General features: G+C 53.1%; 5 protein-coding genes across 5 annotated transcripts; 1 reads left to right on the top strand and 4 right to left on the bottom strand.

Moving 5' to 3' along the window:
- Positions 1 to 850: 850 nt before the first annotated feature.
- On the bottom strand, positions 851 to 4,282 carry RHO25_006441 (uncharacterized protein; the record flags this gene model as incomplete). Its single annotated transcript, XM_023597268.2, has 1 exon — positions 851 to 4,282. The coding sequence occupies one exon, from the start codon at positions 4,280 to 4,282 to the stop codon at positions 851 to 853; it is 3,432 nt and encodes a 1,143-aa protein (XP_023451865.2).
- Positions 4,283 to 12,596: 8,314 nt separating this feature from the next.
- Positions 12,597 to 14,984, bottom strand: SEC23 (GTPase-activating protein S23; the record flags this gene model as incomplete). Its single annotated transcript, XM_023597267.2, has 2 exons — positions 12,597 to 12,818; positions 12,873 to 14,984. The coding sequence occupies 2 exons, from the start codon at positions 14,982 to 14,984 to the stop codon at positions 12,597 to 12,599; spliced, it is 2,334 nt and encodes a 777-aa protein (XP_023451866.1).
- Positions 14,985 to 15,759: 775 nt separating this feature from the next.
- Positions 15,760 to 17,146, top strand: RHO25_006439 (uncharacterized protein; the record flags this gene model as incomplete). Its single annotated transcript, XM_023597266.1, has 5 exons — positions 15,760 to 15,971; positions 16,027 to 16,352; positions 16,416 to 16,541; positions 16,597 to 16,718; positions 16,793 to 17,146. The coding sequence occupies 5 exons, from the start codon at positions 15,760 to 15,762 to the stop codon at positions 17,144 to 17,146; spliced, it is 1,140 nt and encodes a 379-aa protein (XP_023452439.1).
- A 75-nt stretch (positions 17,147 to 17,221) lies between these two features.
- Positions 17,222 to 17,841, bottom strand: RHO25_006438 (uncharacterized protein; the record flags this gene model as incomplete). The annotated part of the gene is made up of 2 exons (XM_023597265.2): positions 17,222 to 17,389; positions 17,509 to 17,841. 2 exons carry the CDS (start codon positions 17,839 to 17,841, stop codon positions 17,222 to 17,224), a joined length of 501 nt encoding a protein of 166 aa, XP_023452440.1.
- Positions 17,842 to 18,326: 485 nt separating this feature from the next.
- Positions 18,327 to 20,216, bottom strand: ASN1 (asparagine synthetase; the record flags this gene model as incomplete). The annotated part of the gene is made up of 2 exons (XM_023597264.2): positions 18,327 to 20,106; positions 20,191 to 20,216. The coding sequence occupies 2 exons, from the start codon at positions 20,214 to 20,216 to the stop codon at positions 18,327 to 18,329; spliced, it is 1,806 nt and encodes a 601-aa protein (XP_023452441.1).
- Between the last annotated feature and the right edge of the window lie 26 nt (positions 20,217 to 20,242).

The following is a 20,242-nucleotide window of genomic DNA, read 5'->3' as shown; positions in this document are numbered from 1 at the left end:
ACTGAACTCCATCTCGATAACCTCCACATCTTCCTCAGAGAGAGACCAACACTTCCAAATCTCGGCCACAAACCTCCCATCCACCGACCTTATCACAAAATGCCCCCGCCAAGCCGCTGTTAAACTCCATTCCCATCACAGATCCCGTCTTTCCCGTCAACCCGTCTCCCTTACCCCAATCAGGACAATGCCAACTCGCTCCTCTCAATCCAGTATACGAAGCGCTCGGTCTTCAGCCTTCCCCATATTTCAAACTTCAACACTTATAAAACTAGCTTACCATTCCGATCCGTTGGGACGCGACGCTTGTTTATTCTCCGCAATCAAAACCACGAGAGGTAGTGACTAAGTGACCCACGAACGCGTCGCGCGAGAGAACAGACTCTATCGATGCGTTGACGGTTGCAACGTGACCACTCTATGTGTTACAACGCTAACAGTAAAGGCACGATAGATTGGGACTGCTATCGTCGGTAGTATTGGTGTAAACATCGTTCATCGTTTTCCTATAAAACTGTAGAACCACTCGATCGTCCCAAAACACGGGAAGCAAACTCGATCTCTGAAAAAACAGTGTCTCTCTTCTTCCCTTCCTCTGGATACTCGGATCTATATGATTATCATAAAATTTTCCGACCAGCCCATTGTATAGACCAAAAAAGTACAAAGTGTAGACGCAAAATGGGTATCTCATAACACATGCCAAAAGAGAGCGAGCTTTTTGTCCAAACCCCCGGCTCCGCTCCGCCCCTGTTGATTTTGCCGTCCCATACCGTATCCCAATAATGTGTAGAAAAGTCAAAATTATGTCAAAAAGTTCTTGCGTGATATCGTAGCAGCAAAAGCGCAATCAATGCGCGCTCGTTCGTTTGCCGTGGTCTGCCATCTCGGGCACTGGAAGTGTTCGTACTGAAAATGAGGCGGCCTTGAGGCTGTACCACTTCCCGAAGTCGCTATACGAGCTTGCAGAAGTTGGTGGTCGCTCTTCCTTGATTTCTGGGAGAGGAGCGGGAGCAAGGCGCTTCTCGGCGACCTTGGGCTCGACCATTGTGCTCCGGCGATGTAATTTGGTCGTCATGGCATCATGTCCTTCGCGCATGCGCTTCAACTGCATGTCTAGCCAGGTCTGCAGTTCGGGAACTGTTCGGAGCTTGTATGGCGCCTGGAATCTTTGCATGTGGCTCACGAGCTTTGCGATTTTCATGTAAAGGTCAAAGTTGATGACCGAGACGACCTCTCCAGATTCCGTGACGCTACCAGGAATCTCGCGTCGCTTTGGGTTGCCAGCAACGACAAAAGTCAGATCGGTGAGATAGACGCCGAGGAAGGGCAGACAGGATGTCGTGGGTGCCTCGAGCCTGCGTCGCAACGCGGTGTAGTTCTTGGAGATATCGATGGCTTGGTCGAGCTCCTCGAACCTGGCTTTCGTCTTCTTGTTCACCAGTTCCCATGTGCGTCTTAGTCTTTGCACGACGGATGAGTTGATCATGCACATGATGGACATGATCGAGTCGTAGTTGTTGAGCAACAACAGAGCATGTCCTATCTTAGCCCAATGCTTGATGACCATGGCTCTCTTCTTTGCCTCGTCTGGCGCCAAAATGGTGTCCGCCACCAGATTAGCAAGGTCTGTGTTGAGCAGGCACATCTTGCGGATGTTCTTCGCCCTTTTGGTGTTGGGATTGCCCCAATCCATGCTCATCAGCTCTTCTGCTCGAATATCGCAGTAAGTCTGCATCATCATGATGGTCACTTGTCTGGCGATCTCGATCGGTTCGATGTCCAAGATATTGCACTGAGCGCCGCCACCATTGGCCAAGCGGAGCGCATTGAGTTGCTTCGCGGTGACATTGGGGATCGGGATGTCCTTGTCGTTCTGCGTGAAAGACATGCTCGACTTGCCAACCGCAGACACCAGTGGTCCATTCATTGTGCCTTTGGCATAACCTTCCGTGATTCTTCGCGTGAGCTCGATCAAGCGATCCCCAGCCTGTGGCAGGACTTGCTTCAACTTGTGTAGAGCAAAAAATCGAATCTCACCCAGAGCTTCCTTATCGACCTCGGCGTTCCAATACGTCTCCAGCCATCCTTTGAAGAAGTTGTATATCCGCAAGCGCGCCGGGGTACCTGTAGTCCTACCATCGCCCACGTATTCAAATCGATCGATGAGCGCTTTCGCGAGCTCGCGCGGCTCCGCAAATTTCCTGAAGGTCAAGAAAAACGCGGTTACAAATTGCGGATCAGGAGTCGAATCGTGAGCAGTGATCTGCTCGACCAATGCAGGCAGGCTGCCGCCAGTGATTTGTCCGTCTTTGTTTCGTGTCAGTTCAAGAATGTATGTCTTTTGCAGCAGTTGCGCTTCAACGTCCATGCTATCCTCAGTCACAAGAGACCGCATGCTAGATATGCTCGCAAAGCTTCCCATCATCGCGGCATCAGCCATCAGCGAGTCTTTCGCGTGCTCTGGAGTTGTGGCACGCGTGGATGGCTGTGATACAATGGTAGTGCGGGAGTCACGAGCACTGCTGTGAAAGGTTTCGGTCGATCCTGCAATCGACATCTCCCTGCTGTCTTTGCGAGGAGCACTGGTGGGTTCAGACTGTAGCGCAGACGGACTCCGAGAGCTTTCAATGCCCACGGAGCTCTGTTCAGTGGTGGCAGATTGCGGTCGTGGCGGAGGCGGCATCGCTGATGCTGGCTTGCTGAGTTCAGTTACGGATGGAGGCAGCGGAAACGCCGCCGTATCGATAGTATCGGTAGGCGACGGTGGCCGAACGTCGACCACCTCCACGTGCGTTTCCTTGGGACGGGGAGGTGGCGGAGGAAGCATCTTTGCATCAACGGACCGACGGAGCATCGAGGTTCTTCGGTTCAGTTGAGCATCCGTCGAGGACATGCTGTCGAACCTTGGTGGGACCTCCAGCTTCGACACGGTGCCCGCCGACTTGAGTTCGAAGTCGCCTATCTGCTCAATGAGTTGTCGCGTCTTGACAACACAATCGCCACTATTGCGTATCAAGCTTGTGCCGACTGCGATGAGGTGCTGATGTTGATCGTGTAGCATGACGACGTCCTCATCAGGGGAGTCAGAAAACCTGAACACGGCCTTTGTCGATGTGGCCAATTCTTCCAAGCGAGCTTCGAAATCTGCCTTGACCTGTTGAATGGGCATCGCTCGATGCGGGTCGTGAGCGTAGACCTCTTCCACGATCTCGAGCATGTCTCGACAAGCCCCGACCAACTTCTCGGTCGTGGCCACCAGCTCTGCAGAAGGCCGTGAATGGAGATGAAGACCAATGAACGCTGCAATGTGGCTGATGCATACATCATGCACCTTTGTCAATCGCTCAGACGCAAGTGCTCCGGATCCCGTCCGAGTGTGCTCGCTGGATATCATAGATATTCGATGCGCGGCCATGCCTTCAGGAGGCACGAACACCTTTGATCGCCTGAACGTCCGACTGTCGCGGTATTCGGTGCGTTGTACTGCCTCATTCGGCGCAGTTTGATCGTCTGGTTCTGGCAAATGCACTGCGGAATCGATAGCAGGCGATGTCCCACTGCCTCCAGGGGCATTCGTATCGATGGCCAATGCGTTAGTATCTAGTCTCTCACGCGTCAGTCGTCGTTGAACACTTCGCCGGAGAATGTCGGCGTCGCTCGGGCCAGTCTCTTGAGTCCAAACATCGGTAAAGCCGACCGCCCTGGTGACTACTTTGCACGCCTTTGCGATCAGGTCATCCAGCAAGACGTGGATGACCTCTCCAGCGAACGCTTCGGCGATCGTTTCCTGCAGTCTTTTGGCGATCCCAACCAGGGATGATAGATCCGCAAGAAGTCCCTTTCGCATTCTTCGAACGCCGGCGTTGTGCTGCACAGTCTTCGCATCTCTGTGTAAGCAGTCCGCGCGTTCGAGCAGATAGCGTACACCGGCGATCAAGCCGCGAATATAATCCTGCCGTACAAATGTCGACAAGCTGGCGTCCTCACTCGCTCCAAGTAGGTCCCAAAACTGGGTCATCGCATTCAAAAGGTTCCTGACGTACGGATGATCGTAGGCTTCGCAGTAGTTCGTTGGGAGCCAGCCCCGATCGCCAGTGTTGAGTACAGTACCGTCGGCCCAGCCGTTCGCATGAATAACGTGGACGAGGATAAGATCACCAGGCTTGATGCGAACCGTTGATAATGATCCATCTTCAGCCGGCATGGGGTTCATCGCTGGATCGAATACGTGCAGAGCACGCAAGTAATTGTGAAAAAGCGATTGGTTGACAGACAACATGTCGGAATTCGGTGTCGTGCTGACTGGCGTGGACGGAGGGGTGATGTGTGACACGAATCCAGCAGTTGTCGTGATCGATACATTGGGCGGGCGAGATGATCGCTTCGAACGCGGACTGGACGTGTGAGCCGACAGTATTGTGGATGCTGAAGGTCGGCGGGAAGCAGCTGAATCATGAAAGGATTGCGCGTGCCCCTCCATGGGGTGATGCGCAAACATTGCCTCACTCTCGTTGTCCGGATCCATATTTCCACTGAAACCTTGGTCGAGATTGGCGGGTTAGTGTGTCGTGAGTCGTGACTCCATATAGGACACAGCGCTTGTCGGAAGCCGTCGGCGATGGATGTCAGCGACGAAAGCGTGGACTATCCCTGGTTGTCTGTCACCAGAACGTCAGCATGTTTGGTTCGCATGTTGTTGACAGTGAGGAATGCAGAGCTCAATGGGCTCTGGACAGGCGCAAGGCGGCGTGTGGTCGTTCTCAGGATCATACTGACCACGAATAAAGTACTACGCAACCAGGATGACCTCGACACGCCGGTTCTGGCTCTGGTCTGCCAGATAAGCTGCCGATACGGCAATCGGCCAGCGTGAAGCAAGCTGGATTTCAAGGTCGGTCTCGTGTTTCACATCCACCCGCGAACCCAAGGGCGTGGAACGCAGCGCTGAGGACGTGCAGGGCTACCCAGGCAGTTGCGCGTGGCCTAGATTTCGAGGGCAATGAATGTTGGTTTGAGGTTCGGTCGTGGTTGGAATTGAAGGTGACTTGCAGAGTCGTGCGCCTGAGACGGGATGGAGTAGTGTTGCAGAGGTATGCCCGGGCAAGCAAGGGTGTGTCGGCGTCGAGGCAAGAGCACCGCCAGTCGCAACGAGCAAGGAAGGCCAGCACCACCGGCTTCACAGGAGCAGCTCCTTACTTTCGCCGTCGTTCGTCGTCGTCGTCGCTGGTCGGGGGAGTCGAGGATCGCGCGAACAGTGCATCTTCCGCAACAACACAACAACAGAACAGCGGGTGAAGAAAGTGACCGGAGGCAGATGTGACAGAAGGGCCGCCGCTCACAACAAGCTCCTGCGCCGTCGTGAGTTCACGTCGCGATAGGCTCTGGTCCCGCAGAGTGATCGTCGGCCTCGTCTGCGACCTATGGAGCCTCACACACCGGCTGTCCTCTCGCGCGGGAGCGCCAACGCTACGGCTACCTCCTGGACACACAACGGCCGTTCTCTCGCGTAGGGGCTATCAAACCCACACGCGCACCTCGGACGTGCAGCAGCGCGCTGGACTCTGGAGCTTGGGAGCCTGCCCATTGTCCTCATCGTCCCAGTCGCGATAACACTCTCCCGCTTGTGATGGCGAGCGCACTGGATTCGCCCTCGAAGCGCTCACCTCGCCCGCGACATGCGGCATGTGATCACGCAATCACGGGCAGCGATGCAACGCTTCGCGCCGTGAATGTGCAAGCACTTTTGCAGCAGCGCAGCAGACCGCGCATCGGCAGGTGCAATCGTGGTTAGCTCGAGCACGCTGGAGTGTGAAGGGACGAGTAACTAGTGGAAGGCCGAAACGCTTTGGCTCCATGAAGCCCCATGCCACTATTTCGGGCGGATTCTCCGCGACGCCCGTGCTCCACTCGCTCGGCAGTCACCACCGCGTCCACTCGTCTGCCTCGTCTTCCCTGCATCTCCAACACACTCCGCGCCCGCATTGGGGGGAGCGCGAGGCCGCCATTGACGAGCGTGCAGACTGCAGCACCGAAACAGGTCAGCATAGCAACGCGCAGCAGGCGGCCAACAGCGCGGCCAGAGACGAGATGAACTCTCCGCCCGCCCAGTCGACACGGAGACGGCACCGCGGCACTCTCAAACGTCTGTGCAAAGCTAGCCACAAACGTGGTCCGAGTGCGTATGGGGTGCAAGATTTGGAGAACACGCGATCGACATCAACAATTTTCGATTTCTGGTATACACGGCCTCCACAACCTCTTTTCGTTGAGCGCCCTGTTGTGGGGGCTGCTCGGCACGTCAACACGACGCGCTTCAACAGCACGTCTGCTCTTGCCTCGCGAGCCTCCCAGTTCACACACTCAGCTGCGAACTACTGCCAATGGCCGTGTGGGGTTGGCCCAATCCAGCGTTCATGCATGACTTTTTTTTGGTTCGCATCGTGGTACCTGCATGGCATCGCCAATCGAGTCAGCCAAGTGCAGCACGTCGCGCAACTTCGAACCTATTGCGCTTTACGAAGACTCATGCATAACCCTTTTCAACGACTCGTCGCCAGTACACGCCTTCTACGTTGTGCGCAGCCTCTTGATTGGGGAGCTTGCGCATCATGGCACATTTGCCTGCCTTGCACACAGACAGCTGTCAGGCCGTTGCGTGCTTTCTCAAAATAGCACCAGATGTCAAACCGTTCCAGCGGTACAGGCAGTTCCTGACTGCTGGTTGTTGGTCTCACTCACACGTCCAATTTCGACGGCCGCTGGTGCCTCTGGGCCTGAGAGATTATGAGTTGCTTCAGAGCTCAGGACAACGCGTACTTTGTAGCAAGCAATAAAGGCCACATCCTGGACACTCAAGCAGCCTCTCAATCCGAGCACAGCCTTAATCCTGGCCAGCAACCACATATCCATGCGAATGCATGTCATGTTCAGCATTCGCTCGTGCACTACGCTAGGATCTGCGGATGTCATGAAACAGCATATTTGACGAACACGCATACGTGTTGACAATCAACCCGCTCAGCTACAAGTCATTACGACGTAACACGCAGCCCTACGCCTGCTCAGAGCGTGTATTGCACCAGTGTGTCGCCTTCACAGGCTTTACTCGCGCCAGAGCTCAAGAATCTCACGGGACCATCTGTTCCAGCCCTACCAATGGCGTGCTGCTCATCTTCGGCACATTCTTGTTCTGCTACGGAAATATTCAGGATCCGAGCACATCGTGTCCTTTCTTCGCTCGTCACCGATCCTCTGGGCCAGTCAAGAGTGCGACTGCCATGTCTATGATCAGCCCCGATGCGGCATCCAGGCGAACAGCGAGAAAAGGAAGTCTGGCGCGGGGCATGATACAATGTGCACTCGTGGTGATTCGTTTCGCAGTTTTGGGAGAACGGTACCCTTCATAATTGCGCTATTGCTGACACACAACCCGACAATTGTGCCGCGCAGCGACCTTGTTCATAGAGCTTGAGCGTGTTCCACTGGCTCCCTCTACGTCACTGGCACCACATTCATGTTTGCGCCCAGTGCCCAGGACAGAGGCGCGCTACACCTCCCAGTGACCAGGTTCCTCCAGCGGCGCTCGTTATACTGCAATAGTGTCAAGGCTGATCACCACTTTGCTATCTCCTGCTGGTACAGAGACACATCGGCATGCAGTTCGCTAATGATGAGGTAGGTTCTTGTCCAATCTCCACTCCCGCTCACTAGCTGCTTCACGTTGATTGCAAGAACGTGGTCGAGCATTTCCCAAAAAGACGCACCGTCGACACCAAGATCGGCGGAGAATCGAGCTGTCTCCCAAAACCACGGTAATTGGGCCATGCCGCTGCCGAGGGCCAAGTTATCTGGAGGGAAATTCTTATGCTCTTGGACTTTCAACCATTGAAGCTTTCAAGGTTCAGGCCACTTTGTCGCCATTCAACTTTGACCCTGAGGCCAGCCTCCGACTGGAATACGAGCACACCTCACGTCTTCGATCATCGATACCTCTGCTGTGCGTTCTCACGACCGCGGGAGCATGTGTGCTCTGATGGGCATCCAGTCCCCCGACGATCAGCCATCGGGTAATGCAAACCTCGGCGCCAGCGTAGGAAGCCCTCCAGAGAATTAACCACATGCAAGCCGGATTTCTTGACAAGGCAGTTGTCGAGGTGAATATTCCGACACCTTGCCCATGCAGTATGGAATTCCACATTGGCACGATTACGACACAAGTCCGCTTCTTCAATGCCACTGCATTCTTGGATTTAGCGTCAGATGTATCGAGTCCCAAGGGTACATCGTCGGTTTCACCTTACAGCGCATCGTCCACTTGATCCGAGTGTAGAAGCTACTATGACGCCGACTTTCTGGCGCCGATGCGCTTGGTGACACGCCCCAAAATATCAGAGCAGGAGCAGGCCACAAGACAAGCGGCGGTTTATTGCACATGAACATTGCGCACTCATCTGCGTGATCAAGACTGTAGCAAGTGCGGTCGCTCCAGAGACAGGCGTTTCCACACTTCAACCCCAGCAAGACCCCAGCGTTCATTCTCGATCGTCAGCCAGTTCCAAAATTCCATGTCGCAATCTGGTGATCCGCTACTGCAAACCACCCAGGTGATCCTCAGGCACAATCGGCCAGGCTAGACATCGGTCCACAAGGATCTTGACCGGGATTATGAAACATCAGGGCCCAGCGGCCGCGAGCCCTATGGGAATCCCTGTCCACTAAAATCAACGCGGTCGCTGACTATTGACAATAGGCTGAAGAGGTAGGCGCGGGGTGAATTTCGGAGGACATGGGTATACGACCTCATGTGGCAGCGCAGGTACTCTCGGACTCTTCAATGGTGCATTGGGACCATGCATCCTCCGCTGATGACGACCTTGCGTACGCGGGCTTTTGTCTGGCTGATTCAATGCGCCTTGGACTCTGCAGGACGTCTTATCGGCTGACGTATTGCTGGCTAACGGTGCGAATGTGAAGGCCAAACAAGACTTGCGACTTCCTGGGAAATAGCGGCATGGCATTCGGGGCTTTGAGCTGCACATGACCAAGTCTACCTCAGCCTCCGACCTAGGGTGCTGGCATCTATTGCTAGAGCACGAACAAGACACAGCAGCCCCAAGTCGGAGGCGCATTTCAAGACAGAGGCAAATTAATGATCTCAGATGGCCTTTATGTCATACCCCAGGCCCGTTCCATCGGAGCTCTCACCGTCCACGAAGTACAGTCAGCGTGCTTTCGAGACTGGGCTCGCTTGCGCAGGTACCGAAATGAACAAGTCAATGCTCGGCCGTTCAGAACACCTCAGAACGCAAGGTCGCAGGGTCTGTCTGCTGTGTCGCCCGCCAGCTCGTACAGTCACCCTCAAGCTGTGCTGACGGAGCGCTCGCCGAAGTTGAAATGAGATAATTTCGAGTCCCATCGCTACCCAGCGTCGACGCGCAAGAGACTCGCAGAATTCTCGTGTCAAGAATTGAAAGCCCAGCAGGTGTCGTGTGCTCCAGTTTGGATAGCGGAGCTTCACGTCACATCTCTCGTGATGAGCTCCATTCGATTCCAGTGCAGACTCATGCGCAAGGACATCAAGGGAGCAGTCCTTCGTCTGGTCCGCGTCATCGCCATTCGCGAGACAAATGATGAACAAACAGACCCTCGACTCCGGCAAGCCCGTGAACAAACAATGTTCCGGCCAGAACCATCCGCTGAATGCTTGAGTTAGACAGCATGTCGCGTACTCGACTTTAGGAACCCGTTCCGATGAGCTTCCTTTGCCTAGCAAAGGTCCTCTCTAGCAAAGGTCCTCTCTCCTTCCCTTCCTTGCGAGGCGTACAGCTGCTGGTCTCATTTCAGGGGTCATCTCAGTCCTCACGGAACGACACTCCTCCTACTTCCGGCTTGCAAGTTCAGATGAGTCGTGACCAGACATCGCTCATTCCAGAATCACCTAAACGAGGCGCTTTGCCCGTCTGTTTGAGTCGTATCAGTCATCATATGGTTTAGCGAAGCTTGTGCTATGGAGTCAAACACGCTGTTCGGCGGGACTCGCGGTACGACGAATTCGAAGAGAGGATGAAGAGTACTCGCATCATGCTGTCAACGTGCTGTCCACGCTCGCTATACGCTGAAACTGGCTTTCATCCGTCGCGAGGCTTTCTCTTTCTGTCTGGTAACGAAACGTGTGTCAGTGCAGTACCATGATAGCAATGTGCGTATTGCACTCCTTCGAACAGGTTACGGATCGCGCTACTTGCTTCATTATTGAGCTCCAGACAGTATCCAGAATTGTCCATACTGCTTTGCTGCCCACGATAGTCTCTCTTCCTTCCCTTCATTCTATCATTCTTTCCAGGAGTACTGATCGTGCCGATCCCCGAAACGACCTTTTCATCGCCGCAGCGACCGTTCAGATCAAACCGTGGATTCCAGGGCCTTTCGTTGTTTGCTTTCCGCAGTTCTCACCATTGTACCGTCTTCACTTCAGCCAAATTAACCTTCATATGGGGGTTCTATCAAAGTCCGACAACGATCGCTGTTCGGCGCATTGGCTCAGCCAGTACGTCGTCAACTGCTTGATGTAGACGCTTGGTAGAAATGGCTTCGAGACGTAGACATGGAACAGAGACTATCCCTGGTTCGAATACCTTGAACCCATCGTAGCAGTCTGCGTCCGAGCAGCGATTGTTTTGCTCTGGCGGCGTTCACTTTGAGTTTTAGTCGAACCGTTTCATTGCGGAAGATTGCTTTGCCTTTGCGCGGATCGATGTTGTGGAGTACAGCTGCAGTGATCTTATGGTTATATGTCTGGTGACAGGAGTAGCCTGTCTCGGCCATGCTAATAACACCACTAGGTGATTGTCTTTCATGATCGCTCAATCATCACTTCGTCTTCCCCGTGGTCCTTGAAACAAGTTGCGGGGACAGATTCTTAGGGCATTCGAATCAATATGTCTGTCTCCATCTTCTGGGTCGCAAGTGGACACTCCAGATCGAAGCATAGCCTTGTCTTTCAATAGACCCTCTTCCCCGAGTCTATTCTTTCTCTTGCACTCTAAGCTATCCTGCCTTTACATACGATCGAAATCACTTTCATCTCGAACAATCGTCGTCGACTCTTTAGCTGAGTCATTAAGTGGTTCGATTGCTCCGGGTCGAATGCCTGACACATATGTTGTGAGCACTACGAAACGATCAAAAAATCCTGTTGATGTTCTTGAGTGTTCGCCTTCCACAGGCTTCGGCTCGGCGGCGATACGTTTTGTCTTTTTGCCTCCCGATCGACCCTTTGACCCCATTGGAGGCCTTTATTCTTCCACGGCGTGAGTCCTTGTTATCTCTCTCATTCCCAGGCTTAGGGAGGCATTGTATAGTATCTCATACGGTCCACATCCAACGATCGTCGGCGGCTCATTAGTCTAGTCAGTAAGTCGCTCGGCCTTACCAGTCGCGTGCCTGATAACTTGTAGCGTGAACTCTCGGCACGATCAAATCACTTATATCGCGCCTTAGTCCACTCTTTGTCTGGAAAGATTCTAGCCGACGGCGATTTGTTTTGTTGTTCTCTTCTTTTTGCAGCACTGTCACCTCCTTTCGTAGGACAGAAATTCCGCTCTCTTTCAGCGTACATAGCATTTTACATTCTCTTAATGCAGCCGGCGTCATTGACGTTCATACATAATTTGTCCATTTCGGTGCGAGCGAGCCTTTGGACAACGGCGATCTGTGTTCCACTTTACTACTCTCCTTTTTGTCGTTGCGTCCCTCATTTTCTACCGTCTCATTATATCACAACAGCTTCTACTTCAATCGGAGGGTCTATATAGCATTCAGCTGTCTCGGAATGTCAACAATCGTCGCTGGCACCATAGTCAAATCAGTAAGTCGTTTGTTCTCTTCAGATCGAATGCCTGACACACATCTCAACAGTCAAGACGAAGTGAGTTAATAAGCTTCCTCTCCCATGGCTTCTTGTTTGGTCAGAAAGCTGTGAGTTGGCGACGATTCGTTTTATCATTTTTGCCTCCATACCGTCCCTTTTTTTCGCGCAAACGTCGCACGCACTTTTGAGGTGAAATCCTGCATGCAAGCAGCCTCTCTTGTTTGCAACCAGCTTCCATTTAACAGGCCAATAGATTCACTCCGAACAATCGTCCATGGCTCATTGGCCGAGTCAGTAAGTCGTTCGGTTCGTACAGAGCGCTTGGCGATACCACTACACCATAACTTCTCTCGCACTGAGGAGTGCAGTCCTCTTCCGATGTTGTTGTCGAGTGGGAGCCATGGCTGCGAACGATTGTTTTTGACCCCTTTGAAGTCCGGTCGACCCATCCGCGTCTGCGTCGATTTTTATATTTGCTACAGTGTCTCGCAAGTAGAGATAGCAGGTGGATGAATGATTATTCATTCTAGGTTGACCCACTAGTGCCTGAAGTGAAGTATGATGCGAAACCAATAGTGATGTTTAACTTTTCGCTCTCGCGGTCAGATTCCATGAATACTTCTACGTATAGCATTACCAGCTTTCGTACCACCAATACCTCGTTTCGAAACAAGACGCCATCGCTATCCACCCCTCTAATTGTTATCATTATTCCTGGACACGTCTATCCCGTGCCGCTGACAGCCAACTTCATCAAGTGATCCATGAACGTCTGCAAACTGACATCATCCGTGAAGATAGTCTGTGCGGATTGACTGACACCACCATAACTGGAGGATGTGTGCGTTGTCGAAGGGTTGAGCTTGGCGAGGAGGAAACGAGCCTGTGAGCCGCCGGCGTCGCAGACGATGAAACGGGGCAGAGGGAATCGGTCTTGGATGAGGTCCTGCGCAGCAAGTTAGTATTCGAATGTTGAACGTCAATTTGAAGTTGTGCTTACCTTTGCATCTTGCTTCGGCGCATCGAGGAGCTCTCGGAAGTTCTCGTATCCTTCCATATCCTGATAGCCAGCTTTTCGCCACTCTGCCATAGTCTCTCCGTGGAAGATGAGGATGTGGAAGAAAGTGTCGAGAAGCAGAATAGTCGTTGGCTGAATCGATGTAGAGTCGAGCAGCACGGGAACAGCGCCTTCTTGGTCGAATGTGTAAGAGTCCAAAGTGGGCTGAATCATGATGAGCGAGTTTGACACATCTTCATGATTCAGTACGTGTCGGTAGAATGCAGTCTCGTCGGGTGAGTTATTGAAGACTTGCAAGAATTGTGATCGACGCAGATGGAACATAAATTGTGGGTAGAGGGTGAAGTTCTTCTCCAGTCGGAATGATGAAGGGTCGTCTTTCCGGTATTCTGCGAAGCGCGAGCAGAGCCTGATCAGCATGCGGTCGACCCAACGGAGGACGTCTGGACCATCGTCGACTTCCGCCTTGAAGACTGCGATCCTGCTCATCAGAACTGCTGCAGCTTCTTGGTCGAACGACTGTGCGATGGCTGGATCACCGCTCGGTCCGCTCATGTTTCGTCCGACCGTCGTCACACGCAGATGGTACTGCCCTCCGCTGTGTTGATAGTATGTGAGGAATTGGATCAGGCCCTTTTGTGGACCTTGTTGCATGGGTGCAGCTGGACCACCTTGGCTGGCGATCTCAAAGTACACACCATACGAGGCTGATGGATCGATACCACACATCTTCCAGCTGCAAGTGTTGCCGATACCACACTCTGTCTCGCCAACCGAGCTCGATTTCTTGTTGAGAGACACAGCATGGCCGATCAGGCCCGTAACCTTGAGCTCTTTCGTCGTCAAAACCTCAAGCGATGCGTTGAAGCCCATCTTCAAGTTATCATTTGCATCCACATCAAAGATCTTCGTGAAAGACTGCTTGTACATGGACGATGTGAAAGAATCTGTCAAGATCATGTGGCCACCAGTGCTATTGGCTAGGCCCTTCATCTCGAGCAGACCAACCTGGTCCAGACATCCAGCGAAAATGTCAATTACGTGCCCATTGTGCGCCACGCGCTTCGCGAGGGTGTCGTAGAACTTGAGCGCCTTCTTGTAGTACTTGATGTTGTCGCGATCAATGTCGTGGTGGGAACGGATCTGCTCCTTCAGCTCAGGACCCACAACCATTCCAGGTCCTTCTGTGGCCGCGCCTCCTGTGAACAGCATGACGCGTGCACCAGAGTTCTGGAAGCTGGTCTCGAGCAAGCCGGTTGCCACAGACAGCGCAACACCGGTGCATCGAATGGCACGCTTGTCGTTGGCAACTGGCCATGGGTCCTTCTGCAGGCTCTCCAGTACATTGGTGAGCTGAAACTCGCACTGCTGCACCGGAAGCAAGAATCGTGCCTGAGCACCCCCTACTGGGGGTGCAACAGCTGGTCGGCCGGGCTGTGGCTGTGGTTGCATACCAGGTCTGGCTCCTCCCAAACCCAACATCTCCTGCACCTGCTTTGCGCCATAATCCTTGTTGCCGCGGAAGACGTAGCTCTTTGCGCATTCGGTGTAGCCCAGCTCGTGCACTTGTGCCATTGTGCCGTATGTGATCAAGCCCACCAGAGCATGTGGAGGCAAGAAAGAGAGAGCATTGATAATGCTGTCCCGCAATGCCTTCAGTGAGTCCTCCTCTTGACAGGTATCCACAACGAAGAGAAAGATTGGTGGAGTAGGGGCCGGTCTCGCCAAACGGTACTCGATAGTGGTGCTCTGAGGGTGCAGCTCAGGAGGGATCTGGCTCTCGCTGATGTCCTTGTAGTGTGGTGGGAGGTTGTTGCGCTGCAGGCAGAATGGGCAGATCCATATCCGCGCTCGCATATCCACTTGGCAGAAGGGGTTGAGTACGGCTCGACATGGCGGTTTGCAAGTGACGGGCTCGTATTGTAGCAGCGGAGTGCCATCCTCCTTTTCCTTCAGCGGAGTGTAGAGAGCTCCAATGGGGACGACCAGCCTGCTGGCCTCCATGCGCGATGAGGGAAACGTGTTCCACGACAGTCGGATTCCATCGCGATCTTCGATCTCGGACCACTGGTCCTTGAGCGCTTCGTAGTCCATGTTGTGAGCTCGGCGGTGAGAATTCGAGGAGCGTGGAGGGGCGGCTGGGTTCTATTTATCGTGCGCTCATGCGGGAATGCGCCAGTCGAATGGAGTTGGCAGAGGGTTGATGCAGAGAGTTCGCTTCCAAGTGAATGGCAGCGGCTGCGAGGAGGATTGGACAGGAGACAGCACAACGTCGACGGCAAATTGGGCAAAGGTGTCCTTCACATGATGGAAGCCAACTTCCCTGGTCGCCCGAGCGTAGCTGCCACATCTCAGCCTTGGCACCAAACACGGCTGCTGCCGCTGCCGCTTCCAACCTCAAAATCTTCCGCCTGCGCTCAACTTCCTTTCCTTTCTTCAACTAATGCCAGCATCAAAAACACATTACTTAACGGCGGTCAGCACAACTTTTCGTTAGCTTGACTGTTTTCGCGCTGAGCAGAGATTGATTGTTATGTCCATTACTGGGCGCCGGACCTTGAATTATAGCGTTATGCTCAAGCTGAGAGGTTCGGAATCAGTGCGGGCCACAATCCATCACTTTGCCAAAAGAGCACAGTGAGGGTCAGTAAGGAGAAGGGTACCTCGTAGGTAAGAAGCATATTGTTTGGGATAAGAATAGCACGATGGAAACCTTTCACGTCTCCCCTCAGCCACATCTTCTTCTGTTCTTCTGTGCCTCACTTGCCAAGGCCAACTTTCTCACCTCAGGACTGTGACTCGCACACGAGAGTACAAGACAATACAACATCTCTTCCAGACACTTGTATTTCGCTGATAATATCCAACAATGACCAATAATTCTGAGACCCAAGACTCCTCGGCAACTGAACCAGAATACTATGGGTCAGACATTCTGCTCGAGGAAGAGTCCTTCTCGTGGTACGACCGACGTGCTTTCTGCCCTGTCCGAATCGGAGAAACATTCGAATCGAAGTATGAGATTCTTCTGAAATTGGGCTATGGTTCTGTATCTACGGCCTGGCTGTGTCGTAACCTCGAGTAAGAATTCCAGTCTTCATTGAATGTTATTAATTCAAGCTGAAGCGGTGTGCAGAACGCAACAATACGTGACACTCAAAATTTATATGACAGGACACCGACAGGCCCAGAATGAAGTGAGAGTGCTACAGCACATACAAGACATTCGCTCTGACGATCACCCTGGCACTCAGCTGGTGCGTCGGATGCTCGATACGTTTGAGCTTCCCGGAGAGATTGGACCGCACACCTGCATTGTGCACAGCCCTTTGAGTCTCACGATGCGTGACATCCGCAATATGGCTGGCGGCCAGATTCCCAGCTCAATCTTGAGACCCATGATATATGGACTTCTGCTCGCGCTCGATTATCTACACTCAGAAGCGCACGTGGTGCACACAGGTACGTTCCCTTGAACTCCACTTCTAACAAGTTGATCAGACCTAACGAGACGACGCCTATAAGACATTCAGGAGGGCAACATCATGTTGTCCATAGAAGACCACTCATACCTAGACGAGCTGGTGGAACAAGAGCGAGAACAACCCAGCCCGCACAAACGAGATGGCGACCCGCACAATCTGTTCGACTGTCGAGCTCGATATGCCAGACGAGCCCGGCCACGCTATCATCTGCGATTTCGGAGACGCAAAATTCGGCCAAGGCCCATTCGAAGGCGAAGTCATGCCAGATCTGTATCGCGCACCCGAAGTTGTCCTCGGCATAACTTGGGATGAGAAGATAGATATTTGGAGCTTCGGCTTGATGGTAAGCAGTTTTAAAGCGGTTCATTGCGTTGCTGGCGTCAAACCTGGCACGAGAACTGATCACTCGAGATACAGATATGGGATTTGCTAGAAGGCAAGCACCTCTTTACTGAACGATTACCGAGTCGCGAAGAATCGAGCGGCAAGCATCTAGCTAGAATGGTGACTCTGCTCGGAAAACCACCATCAGACTTTCTCCAGAGATCGCGGATCTCGAACAAGTATTTCGATGACGAGGGAAATCTCACCATCCAGGCATCCCCAGAAACAACGACGACAACGCTAGAAGAAGAGGAGATTGTCCTCGAAGGAGAAGAGACATCCCAATTTCTGGCATTCATGAGAAAGACCCTCCAATGGCGGTCGAAAGACCGCGCTTCGGCGAAGGACTTACTGCAAGACCCTTGGGTAGTCTCTTGGGCGGCTTGAATCTCTCACCTCAATCATTGAGGCGCAGCGACGATTACAGATCGGCTTTTGACGCCCCAAACCTCTTAATTCATCTCACAGCCCCTTCGCTCTCTGGTAAACTCCACTATATCCCTCTTCCACCTCGCCCTTCATCTCATGGAACACAATCTGCGCCAAACGTGCATTCTCATGCAATGTAATTCCATGTGGATTCAAGACTTGGAGAAGAGCCCCGAGGGAGCCTTTGTACCCGCTATCGACCTATCAAACAACAGTGTCAAAACCGAAAACCAGCGGCGTCGCGTCAAGCGCCCTCATCGAACGCCTCGACAACTGCGCAACAGAAAGCAAACTAGAACAGATTGAAAGACGATACTTACCACCCCCGCATCAATCTTCGCCCCATTCCTCCACAACGAACTCCTCACGAATATCTGTCCCATGACATCTAATGGAACATCGACTTCTTCGTTGAACTCTACGAGATAGTTCCCCGGGTCGAGATGGGTTTGTTTCGGCGATCCAGAAAAGTCGAGTTGCGAAGTCTTCGAGCTTTTGCGGAACTCGTTCGAGAAATCTACTGTGCCGGCGGATTTCCAGGTCAAGATTCTGCGAAGAGTGAGGTCGATTCCGCAGGGCTGGGCTTGGAGTTTGGGGGAGAGGAGAGAGCCGATCACGTTACGCGTCAGCGCGACCTTGCTGGGGACGATCATGGTGTCCGGCCTCTTTGTTATGTTGACGATCCTCTGCCTTGATAGATTACCATAAATTTGGAGCAGAAGTCGAAGTGGACAGGCTCCTTAACGGATAAATGAGGCGATACGAGCATGAGTCATGCAGGGATGCTATCGGCTGTTGCATGCGTAGGGGGTAGTTGCGAGTTTAGCCTTCACAATTGAGGTGAATGGTTTGCTTGCGCGTGCTATGTGGACAAAACACACAGAGCAGTACGCAAGGCAACGAGCCGACTTGCAGGTTGATCGAATATTTCGTCTAGTTTTGTGAGATGGTTCAGCAAAGAGCTACTCGATAAGGAAGGTCTGCTAGCGTTGTCAGCATTGTACGTATTCTGCAAAGTTGAAATTGTGCAAGCAGCAGCTCTCGAGCATGTTGTTCTATGTTATACATCTATCATCGAATGCTGGATAAACCCGCCCCTGGGAGCACAGAAACTAAATCGCCGCCAAAGAAGACTGCTCTACTGATCCTTGTAAGCCTGCTCGTGAACGCCAATTGCACGGCCTGAAGGATCCGTCTGCTTGCTCCAAGTAGGCGTCCATCGCATAACAGTGCTGGCACAGTAAGGTGGGAAATGCTCGTCAAACATGCAGCGATACCAGTAAGCCTCCTTGGAGTCGGGGAGATCATCACCCCAGAAGGGCTTGTCTTTACGCATGTTCTCCTCCTTCATCTGCTCATCGGTGACCACCTTGGCGGCCTCGTCTTTGAGGCCGTCAATCCAGCCATAGCCGACACCATCGGAGAATTGTTCCTTTTGTCTCCACAGGATCTTGCTCGGCAAGTATGGCTTGGCTCCGGGCTCACCTTCTGTGTCGAAAGCTTTTCGCAAAATGTACTTTTCGATACGCTCAGGCTTCTGAATCATTTTCTCAGCAGGGTCGATGGCCATGGCGAGTTCAAGGAATTGCTTGTCCAAGAACGGTACGCGTGCCTCTACGCCCCAAGCTGACGTGGACTTGTTGGCGCGGAGACAGTCTGCCAAGTGCAAGTTCTTGACTCGGCGGACCGTCTCCTCGTGGAAGGCAGCCTTGTCTGGTGCATTGTGGAAGTAAAGATATCCGCCAAAGATTTCATCAGAACCCTCACCAGACAAGACCATCTTCACGCCCATGGCCTTGATCTTCCGCGATAGCAGGAACATGGGAGTACTAGCGCGAATGGTGGTCACGTCGTAGGTCTCCAAGTGGTAAATGACGTCGAACAGAGCATCGAGACCTTCTTGGATGGTGAAGGTGAAAGAGTGATGCCTAGTGCCGAGATACTTGGCGACTTCTTGCGCAGCAATGGTGTCTGGTGACCCTGGCAAGCCAATGGAAAAAGAGTTGAGCTGAGACAAGACAGGCACCGAGCTCAGGTGGTAGTCCTCGTCAATGCCTGCAAGCTCCTCTTCGGGAGATTCGGCTAACGGCACTTGCCCGTTGGCAACGCCGTTCAACGTAGGGCTGTTGGTTCCCTGCGACAGCAAGGCCCGCTTCTTCGCATACTCTTTCTGGAGACGTAATGTCTCACGTTGTGCAATCGACGCCACCAACGAGCTGTCCAAACCACCACTGAGGAGCACACCGTATGGGACTTCCGCCATCAGTCTCTTCCTCACGGATCTCTCGAATGTCTCGCGCAGCAGCTTCAAGTCGAGGGGCGTGGTAGGGATGTTGGTGGGCTCGGTCAGCCATTTGGGATCGAAGTATCTCGTGAGCTTGTCTGTCGAGCTGTCGTAGACATGGCCGGGAGGGAAGGCCTCGATCTGGTCGCACACAGGATGCAGACATTTCAACTCGCTGGCAAAGTAGACGGCTTTGGGCGATTTGCTGTCGCGGCCGATGTAGAAGGTGGTGATGCCAATGGGATCTCTCGCAGCGATCAGACGATCAGCCTTCTTGTCGTGCAGCACCCAGCTGAACATGCCATCCAAGTGTCGCGGGGCGTCAATGCCATATTCTTGGTAGAGGGGAATAATCACTTCACAATCCGAGTGCGTCTTGAAGGGATATGACTTGGCCAAACCCTTGCCACGCAGGATCTTGTGGTTGTAGATTTCGCCATTGACGGCCAGAGCAATCGACTGGTCTTCGTTGAGGAGGGGCTGCGAGCCGGTGTCGACGCCGACAATGGACAGACGCTCGTGCACGAGGATGGTGCTGTTGGCGGTATGGTTGCCGCTCCAGTCGGGGCCGCGATGCTTGATCTGCTTGCCCATGCGAATGGCCGTGGGCCGGAATTTCTGGATGTCATCGTGGCTGTATCATCCTATAGTTAGCAATGCCTCATTTCGCATGTCTCGTGCCCGCCATTGGGCGGGCGGGGGAGCGGCGACGACGCACTGATGACAGGCGAAGATGCCGCACATGGTGGTGGCGGGCCTTCTGGCGGAAG

This window comes from Cercospora beticola, chromosome 4 (assembly GCF_033473495.1).
Source record: "Cercospora beticola chromosome 4, complete sequence".
NCBI lineage: Eukaryota > Fungi > Ascomycota > Dothideomycetes > Mycosphaerellales > Mycosphaerellaceae > Cercospora > Cercospora beticola.
Note: the sequence above shows the minus strand (reverse complement) of the source record. Positions and strands in the feature narration are given on the sequence as shown.